Source organism: Melopsittacus undulatus, chromosome 8, assembly GCF_012275295.1.
Source record: "Melopsittacus undulatus isolate bMelUnd1 chromosome 8, bMelUnd1.mat.Z, whole genome shotgun sequence".
In the NCBI taxonomy this organism is placed as follows: Eukaryota; Metazoa; Chordata; class Aves; order Psittaciformes; family Psittaculidae; genus Melopsittacus; species Melopsittacus undulatus.
In genome coordinates, this window is record NC_047534.1 from 48,083,181 (window position 1) to 48,103,576 (window position 20,396).

The 20,396-nt window shown below is 49.8% G+C and overlaps 1 protein-coding gene across 1 annotated transcript; it reads right to left on the bottom strand.

Moving 5' to 3' along the window:
* Positions 1-7,816: 7,816 nt before the first annotated feature.
* ZNF503 (zinc finger protein 503) lies at positions 7,817-11,891 on the bottom strand. The gene is made up of 2 exons (XM_034065576.1): positions 11,088-11,891; positions 7,817-9,993 (listed from the first exon to the last, which is right to left on the bottom strand). The coding sequence occupies exons 1-2, from the start codon at positions 11,394-11,396 to the stop codon at positions 8,473-8,475; spliced, it is 1,830 nt and encodes a 609-aa protein (XP_033921467.1). The 5' UTR covers positions 11,397-11,891; the 3' UTR covers positions 7,817-8,472.
* Positions 11,892-20,396: the final 8,505 nt, after the last annotated feature.

Genomic DNA, 20,396 nt, shown 5'->3' on the forward strand with positions numbered 1-20,396 from the left:
GGCTCCAGGCTTTGGCAAGAGCCCTAATCAGTAGATTAAATCTGGTTCCTTCCTTCTCCCTCCCTCTGGCATGGCTCATTCTTATGCAAAGTGAAATGTGTTTAAAGGAGGGCGGGGAGCTTTTCCCCCACATAAGAACAGCCCAGTGATCAGGAACCCTAAGTAGTGAGAATTGTAGGTTTGAAGCTTTTTGGATCTGGGAATTGATATGTATTCCTCTGCCTCTAGACAAGTACTTCAAGCAAAGAGAAAAAGTGCAGTAAATGATGGCAGCAGCTGATCCTTCCCTGTAGGAGAAAAATCATCTCCACCAATAGACTATTAAGGACTGTGAAATTGCATAAGAGGGGAGACACTTGGCTCCCCAGAGGTAGATTGGCTGTGTTTGAAAATTTGGGCTGGTGTTTACAAAATTCAGTTAAACTGAAACATTATATTGCAGCTGCAGTTTTAGGTCTTGAGATGCCTGGAAGGGTTTTAGGAGTGGGATCACTCCCCTTGCTCAGAGTGTGGCTATCTGTCCCAGTTCCAGCTGAACCGACCCCTCTACACCCACGGCAGTAGATGAACTGCAAAGGCAGCATTTCCCGAGCAGGGCACCTGGCCTCGAAAAAGCAGAGTGACTGAAAACGGCCCTTCTCCAGGAGGGCTAGGCATTTCCCTGCCTGGTCCTGTCGGCAGAGCCCCGAGGTGGCTGCTGCTGGGGCAGGGGCGCAGCGCTGCTCAGTCGCGGCACCTCGAGAAGCAAGACGGGGAGCAGGGAGGTGCTCCGGCCTGTCTCTGGACCCCGTCTCAGACAGAGCTGAGCTGGCAGAACTCCAGCGGGAGGGGATCCCTTTCTGAGGCACGGATGCAGGGTCCTGGGGGCCGACTCCGAGCAGCGGGGGTGAGCCCTGGGCCGCGCCGCGTCCGGGTGCCCGCCCGCCGCCCCGCAGGGATTGGGCGCAGGTCCCGGGCCTTCTTCTATCGTTCCCCTCCTCCTACCTGTATAAATAATGATGGTATCACTAGCAACTGGTGCTGTTATCTTTGCAAAACCTCTTAGTGAGCAGCAGCCTACGTGTGTAAAAAGGCTGGGTGGCCAAGGGTCGGGTAGAAACCCTGAACCTATTGTAATCCGAAGGACAGGTTCCTAACTACCAGCATTCTGCTGTCCTGCCCAAACCGGTCAAATCTACATGTCTTCTGTGATGTGCAGCAATGATCCCTATTCATTTGACAAGACCCTTGCGTCACTGAAGTACCTCCAGGTGAATCCGTAGGACCCGCCGGCAGAGAAGACGCTGCCGTTAGGTCTGGCGCTACCGGCTTGCAAATGGCAGCGTGAGGGTGCGCCCGGCGGAGGGGGCTGTGGCAGAGGGCTTGGGCTGCGCAGCCCGGGTGCGGTGTGGGTCGGCCGGTGAACGCCCCAAGCACTCAGCCTTTAACGCTTTTAAATAATGATCCCGGGGCCGGCATGACAGGTGACGGAATTGGGAGTTAGATGATATTAAGCAAGAAATCATTAATCTGTTTAATGCTGGTTGGGTCCAGTTTTGTTAAGGTGATTGAGGAAAAATGGAGAAGGGTTTGGGGAAGTTGGAGCCCGTGTACTTACTTCTAAATTGCATTGAACTTCTAGTTATACATCGAAAATCCTTTCCTAAAAATAGCTTCTGTCCATCCAGTAACTTGAATGACTCGCAAAGTGTTTCTTAGTCTGCTCGATCTCCTAGTAGCATTTCATGCCTCCCCCCATTTTAAAACGATAGGAAAACGTGGCTTTTGGATTTGGACTAATTTTTCACCCGTGATAAGCACGCTGTTTTCTGTAACAGGGTAGATATTAGAGACTTGTGATTTGCAGTTCGCATTTGCCATCGAGATCACAGCAGGGGAAAAAGAGACTAGAGTCTGAACTAGCTTCAGTAATTCCTGTTCACGGGTTTCATGTGCCGATGGATAAAAAAAAAAAATAAAAATGCTTTCGGAGCAAACTGGCTAGAATGTAATATACAGTGACTTCAGAAAGTGCAATAAAATCAATTAATGTTGCAAAAGCATTGGCCTAAAAGAAGGCGGTGAAAGGATTTATGGAAATGTAATGGATTTATAGGCATTTACCCTGCGACTTGATAAACAGCAATGGGAAGCCGAGATGGTGAAAATAATTAGTCCCGCAGCCTCAGTGAATATGGACAATTTATTATTATAATTTTATCCTTTCAGTGGTTATTCAAATTTATTTTTTAATTTTGTGATCTGAAGCGCAGGGGGATTAATCTAAAGTTTGAGCTTGGCTTCCTCGGGGGCTAGGTTTCCTCTTCTGACACTTTCTTTGCAAAGCAAAGTATGATCTGTCATTTGCCAGGGCTTCTCCACACAGCTCATTCTTAGTTTTTCTGCATGTATTTTAAGGACTTTTATCACTGGCCTCAAAAAATAGTCTGACCCAGCTGATGACTGTTTGCCTCCCTGTGCGCCAGGGATTTCTCTCCCTTTTGATTTTCGGATGCGTTTTCATGGACACTTTGGAAGCGTTGGGGATGTGCGATGGTGGCAGTAGCAGACCCTAACTCTGGAGCAGAGCTAGAACTGAAAACTTTTCTGTTTGCTCTCAGAAGTTTGTAGCCCTCTTATTACAGCAGAACAGAGACATCTAACATGGAGTAAAGATTACAATTTCCAGAAGTCAGAATTTATTACAGTTAAACTGTGATAAGATCCCATCTGTTATGAACACATGTAGCACCAATTGTTTTTCATACAACTGCAATTTATTTACCCTTCAGAGTGAATGAGATTACAAGTGTGATTAAAAAAAGAAGTACACCAACCCACAACACAACGGTTGTTTTTCTGTTTCGTTCGGCCTATCTCTTTTCATCTGGCTAAATCCATTTATGCTGCAATACTTCCCCTAGGATTAGATAGGCGATTCCCTCTGTCCCAAACAAGCGATTTTTATCGTGCGAAGGACCTGCACGTCGGATGCTGGAGGAGGCGATGACGGTGCGCAGCCAGCCGCCGAGGCCTGGCCTCGGGCGGCGGGGCAGGGGCCGAAGCCCTGTCCGGTGCCCTCCGCCCCTACGCGGAGGGCGGCCGCTCCCGGCGCTGCCCCTGGCCTCCTCCAGGGACCCGGCAGCGCCGCCTGGCGGGAGGCGGGAGCTCCAGCCAAACCTCGCAGGGCCGCACAGACAAAGGGAAGGAGAGTTTTCCCCCCCGGGCCGTTGAGCTGCGCGGCACTACTGGCCCGTGTAAGTCTCCACGTAAAATGTGCCATGCTCTGGCCTGTGCTTCAGGAGAGCAGTAACCTTTAAGTGCAACGAGAACCTGAAACGATGGAGGGGGGGAGGGGAGATTTCGTGTTTCCATTGGTCGTAGTACTTTAGGAGCAAATACCCCATCCAACAGAAATGGTTTGGATCAAGGAGCACGAGCTTCACAGAGTCAAGCAGGAAAGATGCAGCACTTAGCTAAAAAAACAAAAAAAAAAAAACAAAAAAAACCCCAAAAAACAAAAAAACCCCGAAAACCTCCCACGTTCTTACTGCGATAGCCTAAGAACTGTAATCTAATTTTGTTCTCTTTCAAACTGTTTCAAGACATATATGTGTGTGTGTATATGTGTATATATATCCTCCAGGTTTCAGTGGGCGTCTTTCTGCTGCTCTGTTATCATTATTTCGTGCCTTGATGTGACGTTGAAGACAGATGACAGCATTGTCAGGTTGTCTTTAATTCATTTGAAGATTAAAAAAAAAATACACACAAGGCTTCTTACAATATTCAAAGCCTGAACGGATTTACTTTTTTCACATAGGGGACGGGGTAGAGGCGAGGGGGGAGCAGTTGATGAATTTCAGACATGTAGAGAGAACAAAGTCTGTGCATCGCTGTGCACACACACACGCGCAGAACAAGCGGCCGGAGGTGGGATTTTTTGCAGCAGCAGCACCTGGTTGATCTTGATGGAGAAATACCCAGCATTAGAACAGTCTTTTCGCGTTTATGCACAAGTCCAAGTGTATAATCTGCTCAAATTTCAACCCTGTCACTGCTGCCAAAGCATTCCACCTCAAAAGAGGTGGGAGCATACGGACCCAGGGTCCGTCTCTTTTCTGTTGACACTTTGTTTCTTACTGCAACAAGATCTTACCTTACGAAAAAAAAAAGGCAATCTGCCCCTAATTTCCTAGGACTGAGCTGAGAGAGAGATTCAGCAGGGATTAGACACCTCCGATCAGGACTGATCACTTGCCTGCCGCAGGACTGTTCGTGAAGCAGTGTGGGCTGTGCTTTGCTGTGCAGGGGGAATCGGGGTGTGGGGAAGCACATGTTGGGGTTCGAAATGTCAAAAAAAAATATCCCTGGAATCTGGTTGGGAAGGGGACTTGGTGCTGGTAACTTTAGTGATTTTCTAACTTTATATTAGTTCCTTTAAAAAAAACCAAACCCAAACCATACATCACCAGCACCCAAAGAAAGGAGGGTGCACACACAGAAAAAAAAACCCAAACAACCACCGTCCCCCGCCCCCATCCGCGCTCTACTGAAAACCTGTAGCACGAGCCAACAGTATTACAGCAAGACAGCATTTTAACATTGCTCTCTGTCTTTTCTAAATCTGAAAAAATGAAGTTTGACCCATGTTTTTACAGAGTAGGAAAGCACATATGCGGTTGTTTCGGGAAGCCTGGGCCTTTCAGGTACCCACTTGCCCGTGTGATTTTGATTGTAGGTGTGATCAGTCTATTGCTAAGCTGGGATCAGAGAGCCGGAGGCTCAGCTCAGCCCAGCCACTGCGCTGTGCGTACCTTGCTGGCTGCGAGGAGAGTACCTTCAGAGGCAGCGATGGGCAGCGGGTGACTTCCCGCTCTGAGAAAATGGAGCCTCTTATCGCTGCGGAAAATCGTTCTGTCTTAACGGCATCCCGGTATTTTAGCTCTAGCTTACGTTTTGCATTCTAAAATCAGGCAAGCAAAACTATACGTATTTGTTTGGAGTGGACATGTACGTATAAACCAAGATACATATGCTCATATAAGCTCAGATATATTACAGAAACTCCTTTGCTGTCTGTGGAGTCCGGTGTTTTATTGTTTCATAAAACTAGCATCATTACATTTCCCCGTAGATAAGATAAACAGAACCTTTCTTTTCTAAGTGTTGCTTATCAGAAGTATTTTGTCGAAGTGGCATCCAGCGTAAGCCTTTGAGAAGGGACGGAAACACATTTTTTTAGTTCTTCAGTTGCACTTAGCATCTGACAAGAGTTGATTTAAATATTACATGCGTTTATCTTTAATGTTCAAAAAAGATTTGTGAGAAAGAAGAAACAGTTTAATTTAAACTAATGTATGCCTGACTCTGGTCAGATTGATCAGAGTTTCAGGTTTTGATGAGTTTTGCCCTTCTGTTGCTTGTCCTCTCGAGCTGGTTTTTCACTGTGAAATTATTTTAGTTCGGTGGCATGGACCAGCGGCTGCTGTCAACTCCACGACCCATCCAGTTAGTAAGAACGGGGAGGGGGTGGGAGGGAAATAACAATGTGGCCCTTTTACCTAAAAACATTAATGTCCATAAGTCAATCTGTATTAGGACAAAAAAGCAAATTTCCTAGATTAATATCAAAATCCTAGGTGACACTTGCCAGGTCAAATACTTAACAAGCCTGGAAGAGAGACCTCCTTACCACCAGTCTACATATAAAATAAGCTATTTTAAATTTTTATTAATCTCGGGGACAGTATCCGAGCAAAATGGTAACGTTAACGTTAAGCGTTCACTTCATCACTCGCATCAGAAATCTTTACGTGTCTAACTTTTCAGAGCTGATATGCACAAGACTGCCATTAGTGCTCCAGGACACAGAAACCCCTCTCGGTTCTTTTTAAAGTAGCCCCTGCACACCTGGTGGGTTACACCAGCGAGGGCTGGGCTGCAGCTGTTAGGAATTGGTATAAAGTGCAAAAACGTGAGCAGAAGAGGCGCGTGTGTGGCGGTGGTGGTTTTCAATCGTGGCAAATCTGTAATAGTTGCTCACACACGCAGATGGAGTCTGAAATGTAATTTTCTTCGAACTAGGCGCAGTTGAAACAGCGAAGTGGGGCGGGCAGGCAGGCCGGGGGCTGCTCGCTTAATCGGCCTTTTCCGTGCTCGCTGGTTAAATCCTCTGCCACTATCGCCCTCACCCCGACTTGCAAAGCCCTTTTTTCGCCTACTTACTGCGTTTGTATCTACTTTCTATTTTATTATAAGTTTACTTGGAGTTAGCAGTGCTGCCTTCATCTCCCTTTCTCCAACTCATCAGTTCATAACGGGAGCTCGATTTATATTACCTAATGCGGAGATACGGAACTGTCCCTTTCACGACTAAGTGGGGGGAAAGTAAATTTGTTTAAAACACAAAGCATTTCCCACTCTCTGATCAGCGTCTCAAAAGAGCCTCAGCGGGGCCCAGCACCCGGCGTCCCCCCGCGCGTCCCGGCCCCAGCTCCTGTCCCGGGCCCGGCCCGGCCCCGGCAGGCTCGCAGCACCGGGTGCCGGGACAGCCGGGCGAGCGCTGGAGCTGCATTAGCCTGCTGCTTTTTTCTGCTTTTGCACATTAACGCTAACTTCCACTAATTATCTGGAGTAAATGCATTAGACTAATTAGCATCTGAGCACCACGGGAAACTTTGAACAGTAATTATATTGTGGGGGATACAGAAGGCGGGAGAAAACCCAGCGATCTGCAAAGTTGCCGCTTGCAACTTTTCCCCCTGCTGGAGCGTCGCGCTGGGGCCGGGGCGAGGGCAGCCCGCAGCGGGGAGAGGGGCCGGACGAGGGGCAGCAGGTACTCACCCTGCCTGGGCCGCCCTGCGAGCGTCTGGCACGCCGCGGGAGAGAAGCCCTTGGCTGGCACTGCCTTTACGGGCTTGGGTATCGCTTTTCCGACTGTCTCGGCGGCAGCGGTTAGCTCCGCAGTCGCCGTAGCTGTTCTGGCTTTCCCGTCGCAGCCCCCGCTCCTACCTGCTTGCAGGACGAAGAGCCGGAGTCGGGCGGCGGCCCCGGGTGCTGGGAAGCCCGGGCTAGGGAGGCAGAGGCGCGGCGCAGGCAGGGGCAGCCCTTCTCGCCATCACGTCGAGTTTGGCACCGCACTTGAGTAAAGAGCAAACTCGGAACAAATAAGGGATGGATTTCGTGTTTTGCCCCTTCCCTTCCTTTTTAAAAGAAAATGAGTTTTCAGAGCTGTCCGAATTCTTTTTTTTTTTTTTTAATGTGATGATCGTTTGTGCTGCAGTAGGAACTGAAAAAAGAAATTGAAAATAACTGGATGAGATCAAACAGCGCTTCCCTAATTGCTTCTGAACTTCTCATTTAGAAAAAGAGACGAATAGTTATGCATTACACTGTAAAAAAAGCTTTCAGATAATCTCCTTACTCTTTTACAAATACGTCCTGCCTTCCCCGTTTCTTTCTAAAGAAAGAACAAAGTCTTTTAATTGAAGCCCAGATTTAAAAAACAGGTTTTCACAGTAAAAACGTTAAAAAAATGTTAATCTTCCTTAGGAAAGTGAAAGAGATTTAACTGATTCTCAATTTTCCTATTTCATCCCTACGAATTCTACTGAAGACAAAAAAAAAAATACTCCTGCCTGATTTATTTTATTTTTAAGAGAGCCCTGGGGTTACAATAAAAAAATAAAAAAATACTTTGGTTTTATTTTAAATTTTAATTAAAAGTGAATAAAAGATTAAGGAGAAATTAGCAGTTGCCTCCATCTAAGACCCTACTTGGGTTTTAGAACAGAATCAAAGCGTATTTAAAAAAAAAAAAAGTAAAACCTTTTAATACATCAAATATACGGAATTTTAATCTTAATCTTTAAAGCGATACATTGTCTATTTTAGTACATGACGTAAACCTTACTTAACCCTTTTTACAGGGTGGACTTAAAAATTAAAAATAGTTAAGTGTTCCTTTTAAAGAACAAAATAAGGCAAATGAGGTTTTTGGAATAGAATTGTTTTTGTTTTTCTTCCAGAATACATACAAAAAAATACCAATTCTCTTTCAAGGGTATACACCTTAAAAATAATTGCAATTTGAAATTATAACTGACAAATTGCGAGTTGTTTTTTAGTAACAAACATGCATGTAAATTTTTTTTGTTTCAGTGAGACATTAAATAAGAACGTACAATACAATCATAGCAATTTTAAAGTAACATTAAAGAGAAGACCTCTATCTTTTTATTTATATTCTACAATGGGTGTTCCACTTTTACCTATTGAGCTCAGTTAAGTAATGCACTTTATGATTCGTTGTCCCGCTTGAAGCTAACATAAATAAATACAGTGCTCACGGATCCAGTCCTCAAATGAACACTATTTTATAAAAAGTCTGATTTTTTTTTGTTTTTCTTTCCAACTTTTATAAAGTTTCGCAGGGCTTCCTTCCCTCACTGCTAGACTCTGTGTTGTGTGTCAAAGCCCCGCTGCCTGTGCTCACTGATACCCCAGGGCCGAGGCTGTGGTGAGTCTCTGCCCGTAGAGTGCGTAAGGGGAATAGTAGGGTCCGGTGGCGGCGGGCACGGGCACAGGGGCCCCGGGGGTGGGCAGGGGGCTCTTGGAGTATGGGTGGTAGCGGCTGCCGAGTCCCAATGCATGGTGTGGGCTGCGCAGGGCCAGCGTGCCCGGGCTACCCGGGGCGCCCGTTGTAGGGATGTGCATGTGACATGCCATGGCCGCTGCCGCTGCGCTGGCCAGCGACGAGGAGCTGGGGTAGCTGGAGAGGAGTTTATCGGTGCCCGGGAAGGCAGTATGGGTCCGCAAGTGGCTAAGCAGCTCCTCCGAGGTGGCGAAGCGCTTGTCGCAGGGTCCGTTGGCTGACACCCAGTTGCAGATGTGTGGCTGGGGGTCGTTGGGGAGCATGAAGCCGTAGGGGTACAAAGGGTGGCCGGCCAGAGAGGGCGGCGTGGCGCCAGTCAGCGAGGAGTGCACGCTGTGCAAAGGGTGGGTGGGGTAGACGAGGGGGTATCCGGACTTGAGGGCCTGGTCGTGGGCGCAGGAGGCACCGGCGGCTCCAGCCAGGTGGCTGGCGCAGTGGTAGCTCAGGCAGTACGGGTCTCGGCACAGGCTCGCCGTCATCACCGACGGCGGCGACGCGCCCGCCAGCGGGCTCGACCCCGCCGGTTTGCTGCAGCCCAGGCTGCTGGCGGCAGCCAGCTGGGCCCCCACCAGGCTGGAGGATTTGGTGGGGTCCAGCGCCACTCCGTGCGGCAGAAACTGGGGCGGGTAGCCGGCGTAGGCTCCAGCCAGCGTCCCCGGGTAGCTCATGCCCGCGGGGGGCAAGGGGAAGACGGTCTGGCCCGGCTTGTAAGGGGAGACGGGGGCCACGAGACCGGAGCCCAGGACGGAGGTGGAGGAGGTGGCGGTGGTGCTGCTACAGGAGGAGGCGGAGTCCGAAGCGATGGGTTTGGAGCCCGGCGTGCTCTCCTGGTGCTGGTTGACCTCCACGTTAATCCCGGCACAGCTCACGCTAATCCGGCTGTGGCTGATGCTGGTGGTTCCCGGACCTCCCTCCGAACCGGAGCTGCCACTCTTTCCGCAGCCCTCCGAGTCCTTCTTGTCCTCTCCGCCTTTGCCCTCGGCCGGCAGCAGCCCCGGCGAGCAGGCGGAGGCGCTGGAGTTGGGACTGCCTGTCCTTGGGGTGAACGGCTGGCAGGTGGCGCTCGGCACCCGGAATCCCGACTTCTCCCCGGCCGAGACCCCCGCGGCGGGGGCGCCCGCGCAGCCCCCCGCCCCCGGCTCCTTCTTCTCTGCGCCGGGCTTCGAGTACGGCTTGAAGCTCGACTTGTCCTCCACGCCGATGTCGCTGAGTTTCAGGGGCCCCGACTTGGAGTCCTTGTCTCCCCCGGAGCCATTGGAAGTGACCGAGGAGAGTTTGGAGGAAGGGGAAGGGTCCGGCTTCCCTATCTGCGAGCAAGTTTGTGCCAGAAGGGCCAGGGGACTCTTCTTCGCATCCAGCTGCGGAAATGAGAAGTACAAACAAAGACAGAGGTTTAATCGGCGGCCGAGAAAAAGCCCGGGACATACCTAGGACGCTTGTCCCGCACAGTTTTGCTGAGAACATCTTGGAAGTAGTGAACGATTTTGCGCCCATTCATCACCCTGACATCTCCGTCCCCTGCATGCACCATTTTCCACGAAGCCTTTAAAAAGGGCTGGGGCTTTTAGTATCCCCGCGAGCCCACAGCGGCCGCCTTCAGTGTCCGCTGCTTGCCCCGGCAGCGGTGGCAGTCCGGGCAGCGCGGCGCTCGGGTCCTCGCCATTCACCTCTCCGCCGTTCCGGCCGTGAGGGAGGACAAACCGCTCGTGGACTGGAGCAGCTGCAGCATTTCTGCGCCCTGACTGCTGACACTATTTATAAACAGAGCCCGAGTTAGCCGGCTCCAGGGGAGAGGGGTATCCTCGCTCCGCAGAGACCTTAAGGAAATCATTCATCCCCACAGACACACCCTTCCCACCACCGGCTCCCTTCGAGTTTCGGTCCCTCAAAGAGCGAGCCACGCACAGGGGGACCGACAACCTCAACAAGAGGAGAAAAGGGACGAATAGGGCCCTTGAAGTACAAGAGCGTGTCGGTACTTGAAAGGCAACTGTGGGGGAGCTGAAATAGTTATCCTCTTGCCGCACCCAGGCGTGAGCCTGTCCCTCTGCTCCCCCCCACTCCCCCAACCGCTCCCTGCAAAAGCAAGGTTGTTTGGCACTCGGAGCACTGCTTGGTTGCGTGGCCTGATCGTGACCCTTAAGTGGGTCGTTTCCTTCCACTCATTCTCCTCCCGGAAAGAAAAAAAATTAAAAAAGGAAAAAAAGCAACAAAAACCACCAAACCTCAAAAGTTAATTTACACAGGAACGAGAAATTACCCCAGTAAACATGAAAACAACAATCAGGAGCGGTTCCTCGCACTAACTCTAGATCAAAGCAGCCCATTTCCCGCTGCAGGCGCGTTTCAAAGCGCAGGACGGTGCCGAGGGAGGCTGGCGGGGCCGCCATGTACAGCGAGAGCTCAGCAGGGAGGGGAGAAGGAACCAGGGCCGGCTCCGAGAGGTCCTTACCTCGATGGGGCTGACGGGCGTGGAAGGTAGAGGCTGCAGGTATTCGGGGTGTAAAATGTGTCCAGTCCGCGCCGTGAGCATTTTCAAGACTTTGATGGGAAGGCGGTTGGCTTGGCGTAGCGGGTCCGAGGGGGGGACGGCGTGGAAGCAGGGCTTGGCGGCGGCGCTGCTGCCGTTACTCCCAGCGTGCCCGTTCGGCCCGGCGAGGTCGGCGGCGCTGCGGCTCCGGCGGGGGCTGCCTCCCGGCTCGCTGAGGCTGCTGCTGCGCTTACTACTTCTTATAGCAGAAAGCGAGGGCGATGTGATCATGACCCAAAACCTCTCATGAAAACTGGGGCAAGTGGTGCCGCTCGCACTCGGAAACGTTCGCTCGCTTTCTGCAGCCGAGGAGAGAAAAAAGCCGCACGCCTCCTGAGCAGGAAAACAAACATAAAATGTCCTGTGTCTCTCTCTGGCGGGGAGGGCGTGGGTGCGGAGGGGGAGGGAAAGGGGGAGCCGGCCGAAGAGAAAGAGGAGGAAAAAAAGCCGAGTAATCCTTGGGCTGTGCTGGGGGCGGGGTGGGGGCTGCGAGCGTGTGCCGCGGTCCCCCTCGGCCGCTCCCGGCTCCGCCGGCTGGCGCGGCGCGGTGCGGCGCGGAACGGAGCGCTCTCCTCCGCCGCTCAGCTGTGCTGCGAGCCGCTGCCCATCCAGCCCGGGATCTGGCAAAGAAACTCACTTCAAAAGCAGCTGAATTAGTCTGAGATTAAAGCCTTTGCCGCCTTCCAATCAAATGGGACCCCGAGGTGATTGGAGGGTCAAGGGGATGTGACGTTCCCTTTTCTGGGGCTTTTTTTTTCCTCTCTGTTTTTAATGGTCTCTCGCTCTTTTTTGGTTTTTTTTTTTTTTCCTTCTCTTTCTTGTCCGCCTTCCCTCTCCCCTCCCCTCCTTCCTTGTTTTCGCTCCTAGGACGGGCTGGGCGTTAATTCTGTGTTTCACATCACGCGCTGGGAACGTTTTTCTTCCTCCGCAGCCGGTGCGGATTGCCCGGCAGCAGTGGGGCGGCTGTAGGGCTGAGGGCATCGCGCCTGCAGGGGGGGCATCTCCGGGTCCCTGCCGCCCCCCATTATCGAGTGTAGCCCGGCCGCACGCACAGCGCCCCGAGCGCGGCCTGCCGCCGCCCGTCCGCCACGCACGGCGCTTACGGGCCCAGCCCGCGCCCTCCGCTTCTTCCCGGGGCAAGCCCGTCGGGACAGCTCCGTGGCCTCCGCCGCGCTGCGTCCTCTCCAGGCCCCGAAGAAGGGCTCGAGCGCTTTTTCCGCCCCTCCCGCCTGACAACGCGGGGGTAGGCTCGGACGAGAACCTGCAGAGCGGCGGCCTCCACGTCGCCGCCGGCGGCGGGAGGGAGATGGGGCGCTGCGGCGCGGCTTGCGGCGGCGCGGGGAGCGCGGCGGGATTGGGGGAGGCCGGTCGTCACACGCGGGGCTGTCACGCACCGCTCGCCGCCGCCTTTCGGGTCTCTCCGCCCCGCCGTCAATTGTCAGTGCTCCCCAACCGCAATCAATCAGTTATTTGTCAGCCCCTGTCAATCCGCCCTTGATTTATGTCAGCTTTTGTTGCTGATTACAAGCCTGGTGTGACTTGAAGGGGGAAAGAGAGAGAGAGGAAGGAAAATAGAGGGAGCGACGGGTTTCTCGGGAGAAAAAGCCATTCTGTTTACGGAATAAATCCTTTGAGTAAACTCGATTTGTGTGCCAGCACCCGGCAGCCTTCCCCGCACCGCGCTGCCCTGCGCGGAGTCCGCAGTGTGAGGCCCTGGAGGACTGCCGGGCTCTTCTTATCCTGCCCTCTTCGTCGTATTCGAAAAAGAACCCTTCGTCCCTGCACCCGCCGGTCTGCCCCGATCGCTGGCACTGGGGGCCTGGGGAGGCAGCCCCTCGCCTTAGCGAGAGTATCGTATCGGTTCGCCATTTAAGTGTTTGCTTTCGGCTAGGCTGTGTTGAGAACCTCGTGGGTGTGCACACGCGATCCACCCGAGCGTTATATACATCCTGCTTTGTGTCTGTACGCTCTCGAAGCTTACCAAGTCCTCTGCCCCCAACCCTGGCTTTTACCGTGCAGGCAGACGCCCCGATCGGAGTCCACAGCCTTTCTGTCGCTCCCAGGATTGCCTTTTTCTTTCTCTTTGTACTTTGCATCCCACTATCCCCCCACCTCCTCATCCCATAACATTTTTTCACAGGCAAAATGTGTTAATCAATCTTTTACTTTTGTTTCCGGATCTGACATGGTGGCCCACACAATCTACAACATTAACAAAAAGGTCACTTAGAGATAAAACACGTTTGACAAGTGAAGAACAAGGCAAGTGCTTTAGGGGTCGCGTCCAATTCCTGACCTGGACTCCGACCAGAACAGGCGCTGATCCTGGAAGGGGTGGGCGAGAGGAAGGACTTTCACTTTCTCGCGTTTATATCTGCTGAACTAAGTCCTTTTTCTTCCCTTGAAACACCGATCTCTCCCAGTCCCTAAACAGATGTGTCAGACAGCCTTTAATGATACGCTCTTCTTACGAGGTAGACATAAGGCAGGTTTTCCTAGATATGTGGTGTGTGTTCCTCCCTCCCCCCCCCCCCCCTCCTCCGGTAAAGCGGTACCCTTTAAATCCTGCAGCTAAGTAAGTATATATTCTGCCTTTTGTTAAAACCACTTTACTTCTTTAACGAAGTGTATAGGGCATGGTAAATATGTGGAACTCCTCTAGCTTAAGAAAGATACAATTAATTTTAACAAACTTTAATTTCTTCATTTTCTCTGAAAGCGTAAGGCTTACTGCCACAACTTCCCAGTGGAAAGTCATAAACGTACTTTCATTTTGCAATCTCGGTCATCTTACAAGACCGTGAAAATTGAAACGGGGGTGGTGGTGGTGAAAGAAATCTCGCATAAAAAAGCCGATATCGCAATAGGACTGACAGGACCCACAACTTGCCTTTAAGGAACTCCCCCTCACCCCCTTTATATAGAGTGGAAGTGACTTGAATCTGCCCCAGGTTTTCCCCCAGTTCTTTCTTTTGTTGTCAAGTCCAATTGATAAATGGAGTGCAGTAAAACTCTGGAAGGGAAAGAAGGAAGAAAAAAAAAAGCAAAAAAAAAAAAAAGCTGAAACCTTCATTTGTGTTCATTTGCATTAAAGTGCTTGGAACAGCTGTTTTCCTTACAGGACCGGGGAGACTCCTATCTGTTTTCTCGTTGTATTTATCCTGCCTCCCAGGGTGAAAGACTAAAGATTAATTGTCTTAAGGTAGAGTCAGCTGTAGAAAGGCTCCCCCCTCCCCATTTTCCCTTCCCTCTGTCTTTTCTTGTGGAGGTGAGGGTGATTTCTGGAAAGGGTTGTTTTACTTGTGAGCCAAGGAAGCAAAGGCGATAACCAGTACATGTGTAAAACAGGCAGCTCACAGACGGGAAGAGCGGAGGGAAGAAAAGGGGGAACAGCACTAACCCCGATCTTTCTGGCTGAAGTAGAAGCATCAGAGGGTAATTTAATTAGTAACTTCAGAGAACAGCTTTTTTTGTTCTTTTTATTTTTTTTCCCTCCACTCAGCCTTTGAAATGAGATTGAAATCACGCTCAGTACTGTAAACTTTTTATATAGAAGCTTGTAAAAAAACCAGCCCCAAGACATTCCCTTCCCTTTGCCCCCCTCCGGAGCGTTTCTGAGCTATGAGAGCTTATTCACTGCCCTCAACACACAGGAACCGATTCCCAGTGAGTGTTTCAGAGTTGGGATGCACACGCGTAGGGGCGGACGGCGGGGCTGCAGCTTGGAAGCGGTGCGGCGTTTTTGTTTTGGCTGCTGCGGGCTCCTTTCCTCTCTTGAGCCGAACAAGAGGGATTCCATCCCGGTTGAGAGAGACCTTTGGTTACCGAGTCCGTGCAGGCAGTTTGTTGTTCTGCAGTTACTTGTGTCATCTTGTTGAAGTTTGGGTGGCTATTGTTTTTATTCTCCTTAAAAAAAAGAAAAAGGCAGCAAACCACCAACACAGGAAAACCGAAGGGTTGGAACCCGTCTTCCCCCTCTTACAAAGGAAAATTGTAACTTAAAAAAAGGGAAAGCAAAGGAGGAATTAATTAACAAGTGCCAGTCCACACTTTCCTTTACCTACCAGCTATTGGCAAGCATGTCAAGTCGATTTTATTTGCACACAATGGAAATGATTTATTTTCTCTTAAAAAGGAGTGGGCTGGCAGATATTTGAGGAGGAGAGGAGAACGAGAGAGGAAAAAAAGTTTGAAAATGCCTTGAACTATTCACTGTCGAGATGGCTAATCAGTATTGAGGCTCGAGGGCACTCGGGCAGCTTTTCAATGCGGTTTTCCTTTCATCTCAAGCTGGATGGAGGCGCTCAATTAAAAGCCTATCAGTTTGTAAGTAAATCAACGCCTATCAAAGTTGTCACATCAAACAAAACGATTATTATTGCAGCCCGCCTCCCCTATTAATCTCCCTCTAAAATAATCCGCTTGACAGGTCAGGCTGGCGAGCTGTAAACCCTGGTCAGGATCAACCGAAAAACCCGGACTGACTGTTTTTCCCTCGGGAGAGGGAACTGCAGGAATATTGGCACCAGCGTGCCAGCTCTGCGAGCCCGCTCTCCTGCCATTTACGTGTCAGCTTTTGTAGATCATGTTGGAAAAGGGCGTTTAGTCTTTTTAAACTGAACGGCAACAACCCTACAGGCCTTTTAGATTTTTTTTTTCTTGTTCTTTCCAACCCCCCCCCCCCCCCCCCCCCCCGTCTACCGTTTAGAACAAGGTTAAGCTTTTAATTAACAGAAACGTAGTTGCTGAGTTGTGTCTGGGCTATATTTCCATGTGTAACGCAATTCAGCTACCTGTCTGTCCGTCCTGCGCATCAGATTTATTTGCTCTGGTAGAGCTTGCGTTTCACTATCCACCCCAAGGCTTGTATGAAGATATGCATTGCAATAGATTTTTGTAAACGGTGCATCCCATTTATTTCTTTTTTTCTTTCCCCCTTCCTTTCTCCCAAGAATGATAATACTTCGGATAAGAAATGTGATGGGTTATCAGAAATACCGTACCACCAATTCGTACATTTGGGCAGAGGCACTATTTTTTTCTTCCTTTTCTTTTTCTCTAAGGCAAGGCTGCATGTGCTCAGAGAGTAGTTGATGCATCTGCCCAGGTATCCGGCGGAGGTGTAGGGTATTTCTTCCAGAATGGCATTAAAGTAAATACTTTGAATGCTTGCCAACAGAAAGAAAGATTTGCAAACCTCTCCCCTGTTTGCATAGTACTTTAAAATATTTACCCTTGTGATTGTAATTACTTTCCTAATATAAATAAGCAATATATATTTTACTCTGCATGAGATATAGGTAATGATTTTATAAGCGTTGATAATTTGAGAGCCATCTTCAAAATAACAGCCACATTTAAGTGAACGTGTATTTTGGTCATCAGTGGAATTTTTCTAAAGGAGCAGAAAATCACTTTTCTCTTTATTAGTTTTCTTACTGCTTTCGGAAATACACCTTTTCTGAAAATGTTTTCGAATGAGTTTGTCTGATTTTGTTCCTTTTGTTATGCTGAGATAAGGAAGAGATTAATGCATCTAATAACCCCCCCCAGTCCTCTCGCTTTTAAGCCCTTTGATAGATTCCCCTATTGACACTGTTTCCTGGAAGAGTGCGAAAATTTTTACTCTTCTGTTGAAACCCTTTTACCAACAGTTATTTCCCAAATCTATCCCCTTTTATGTTTGAGGTGTTTCTTATGCAAACAGCTTTTATTTTAAATAAGCCTTAAGCTAACTTTCTAGAGGGTGAGGGAGAGAGCAAGTCAAACGAGTGTGATGACACTGGAAAGGCTGAGTGTATTTCCTCTTAAGTACCTGGAGATTTTTAGTGCCATTTCGTATTATTAAACTTACTATGCTTAAAATGATCAAGCTCAATGCAAGTGAACACGTTTCCCAATTCGTATGTATGTACTCTTAATGGCATTTGCTGCCTAGGCTTTAAGAGTGAAAAAAAGAGTCTTTCAGCATCTGTAACACCTTGGTCTGATCACTGAATCTCAGCAATCATAAAGGCTATGTTTATCTTTTGCGAAAGCCTGGAGGCTACGGGGGAGTATTATACCAACTAAGCACATATTTGGTTACAGTAATCCCTCAGAAATTAACCGTGGCACACAAATGGAGGCGATCTTTAGCTTCGTCACTTGGATTCCAAATGTCGAGTGTTTATTGACAACTTTGTTATGGAAACTGCGGATCAAGCAGATGCGTCTTCAGCAGCGTGAGGAATAGAGTCTTTTGAGATGCGAGGATAAGTTTCAAGGATATGGCTGGAAAAGGCATTGGAACCCAAATAATTAACCTTATCTAAACACCCGAATGACAAATGAACAATAATCCTTGACGCAATTACAAGACGGCTACGTCTGGGCAGGGGGCAGGGGCAGGGAGAAGCATGTAATACATCTTAGCTATCTTCTTGAAAGACTCTAGGTCCGCGATCCGAAAAGGTTAAAACAATCTTAATCTTAATAACTATTAGCTTGTTTTCAGTCATCCCTAATGATGCATTTAGGTCTCCTCTAATCCGCACTGCTTTCATCTTTAGCTTTTTACACCCTAAAATTAATTCCACCTAAAGTACATTTTTCATTTTGTACTGTACTAGCGACGTGCAAATAATTTACATCAGCGTTCATCAGGACTGTCCTGAAGTGATGGATCATTTTGTTGAGTTGCAGTAAAAGTGCAGAATGATCTATAATGATGTAATATATACATTAAAAGGGTGTCTGGATGATCAGAGTTTTGCTAAAAATGTAAAAGGGCTTTTTGATTGATAACAGGGTTGCTGTTTTTCTGCAAAGGCTGTCACAGGCTGACACAATGCTTGAGTTATTAGGGCAGAGAAGGGCAACCATAAATTTCCAACGTCAGGCAAAAACTCTCTTTATTGTCTATATGATGGATGGGCCTCCGTACTAGACACCAAATACTTCGTATCACCCTTAAATGGGAACACATTTTTCGTGGCCATAATTCATGTTTTTTAAATAGAAAGTTTGAAATGCCTGCCTATATTTCACAATCCTGACATATTTATGAATCACTCCCTGCATGCAAATATAATTATTTAAAGCACTGAGGTGACATATGGGTTAGAAATGTACCAAATGCTGTTAGTGGAGTGATTTTTTTTAATTCCCTAAATTGAACACCATAGAAAACTCGGCCTGTCTTTTCAGATCAATAAAGTCGAAGGTGAAGTTTTACTGATTTTGTCAGTGCCACATACAGATATTCGGTTTTGATTAGGTGAAGCTGACAAAAAGGGAGTCCTTTTTGCAATTACCATTAGGTTAATGAAAGAAACACTCATCTTTCTCCTGGCACCCCCTCGCAGGCACACGCGCTTTCCCCCCTCTCTTTCGGGCGATGAACTACTCGGAGGTAAATGTGACAGGCGTTATTCTTTTTTCTGTTCCCTTACAATTTATTTTCCACTCAGCAGCGCTGGTCTCGGGAGCGCCGGTCGCCGAGCGGAGAGGGGCTGCTGAGACGGACATCGGCCGCTCCGGGGCCGGGCCGGGCCAGGCAGGCGCCCGCCGGGTCCGTGCTTTCCCGGCGTGGTGCCGCCGCGGCGCCGGGCCCCTCTCGCCCCTTCGCGGCTGCCAGAGACGAGTCCGTCTCTCTGGCGTTTGCCCCGAGCTGCTCCTGGGAAGCCGCCGCGGGCAGAGAAACCCACCGCCTCTCCCCGCCGGCACCGTGTCCCCGTCCGCTGCCCGGCGCCCACCGGCAGCGTGGGGCAGGTGGTGGCGGTCGCTGTCCCAGCGGCGGAGCTGCCTTCTCTGCCGTGCATGGCGCGACGCTACCTGCCGGCTTAGGCGGCGGGCTCGGTTCAGGCACACCGACCGGCGGCAGAGCGGGCTAAGCGGCCGCCCCGAGGCCGGTTTGTTTGAGCTAATTACGGGGAAAACCACCCCACCCTCTACGGCGGGGAGGCCCAAGCAGCAACGCCTGCAAAAGGACCTAGCGCGCTGCCGGTGCCACCGCCCAGAGCCGCCGGGCAGCCCCACGGCCGCCGACACTTCCGCCGGGGCGGGCGGAGCCGCCCATCTCTGCTCCGCCCGCCGGCTGCGTCCGCCCCTGCCGCGAGGTGGGGGGGAGCCGCGGTAGCCGGGTGGGAAGGGGAGACGTGGCCAACTCCTAGTAAGTACCGCGGGAAGGCACTGGAGTGGATCGGTGCTTGCGGTGGGGCTGGCACCTGGTGGGTGGGACTCGCCGGTGTGGTCCTGTGCCTCTTCGCGGCATGCGATGAGCCTTGAGTCCAGCTACAGCCTGTCCCGTGCCTTGGCGGGTATGCTGGCAGGCCGGGAGCCTCTAGCTCAGCTTTAGGGTCTAGCTCGTAATGCACACCTTTGTGTTTGATTGAAACTTAGGTTATTTTTAACAGAACTCAACCGATAGGAGCATCAAACCCACTTAGTGTCTTGAATATTATTTTTTTTTCCAGTGGACTTGTGTGTAAATGTGTAAAATGTTTGCACTAATCCAGACATAAGACCAGGCTGACTCTTTGCCCATAAAATGTTAAATCAACTGTGACCAGACTCATTTTCCCATGTCAGCTAAGAAGACTCTGTAAATCAACACATTAGGGCTTTGCTGGGTAGGAGCTGCATGTGCTTCATGCAAAATGCCCCTGACAGCCACTCTCTTGGTGCTGTGGTCGTCAGCCTGTAGCTGACTGCAGGACTGTTATGTGGCAGTGGGAAACCTTGCAGGTAGAGTGCAAAATCATTGGCAGTGCAATATACAAGAGACTGAGAACTGGCACTGTGGAAGGAAGTGGTACAGGTAGGTTTACCTTTTGATATGATTGTGTTTTTAAGACTCACTGGTGTTTTGTAAAGCTTATCCCACAAGCCTGAATCACTTAAATGACTGTCTGCCTGCTGTCAAGGCCTGGTTACTTGTATGTGGGTAGAGATGCTCTGCAGGCACTTCCTGTTATCTCAACGTGGAACCCACTTGGAAGCCATTAAAGTAGGCTCATCTCAAGGTTACAAAGGGGTGTGTGATAGCTATACCTGGATGTAAATAAGCACAGTGAATAAATATAGCTAAGAAGTAGCCAGAGCCGCTGCAGAAATAACCAAGGCAAAGTCCTTTCTTTGTTCAACAAGAGTAAAAGTAATCTCCTCCAATTCTAAAAAATATGCTACATTCTGCAAAAAGCCTCAGCCAGCTGTTATCTAAACCACTATCTCTGGGTAAGAGTTCAGATA

Coding starts and splice junctions, on each gene's coding strand:
- ZNF503 (XM_034065576.1), bottom strand. CDS start 11,396: ATGATCACATCGCCCTCGCTTTCTGCTATAAGAAGTAGTAAGCGCAGC. Junction 9,994..11,087: donor CGCCCGTCAGCCCCATCGAG/GTAAGGACCTCT, acceptor TCATTTCCGCAG/CTGGATGCGAAGAAGAGTCC.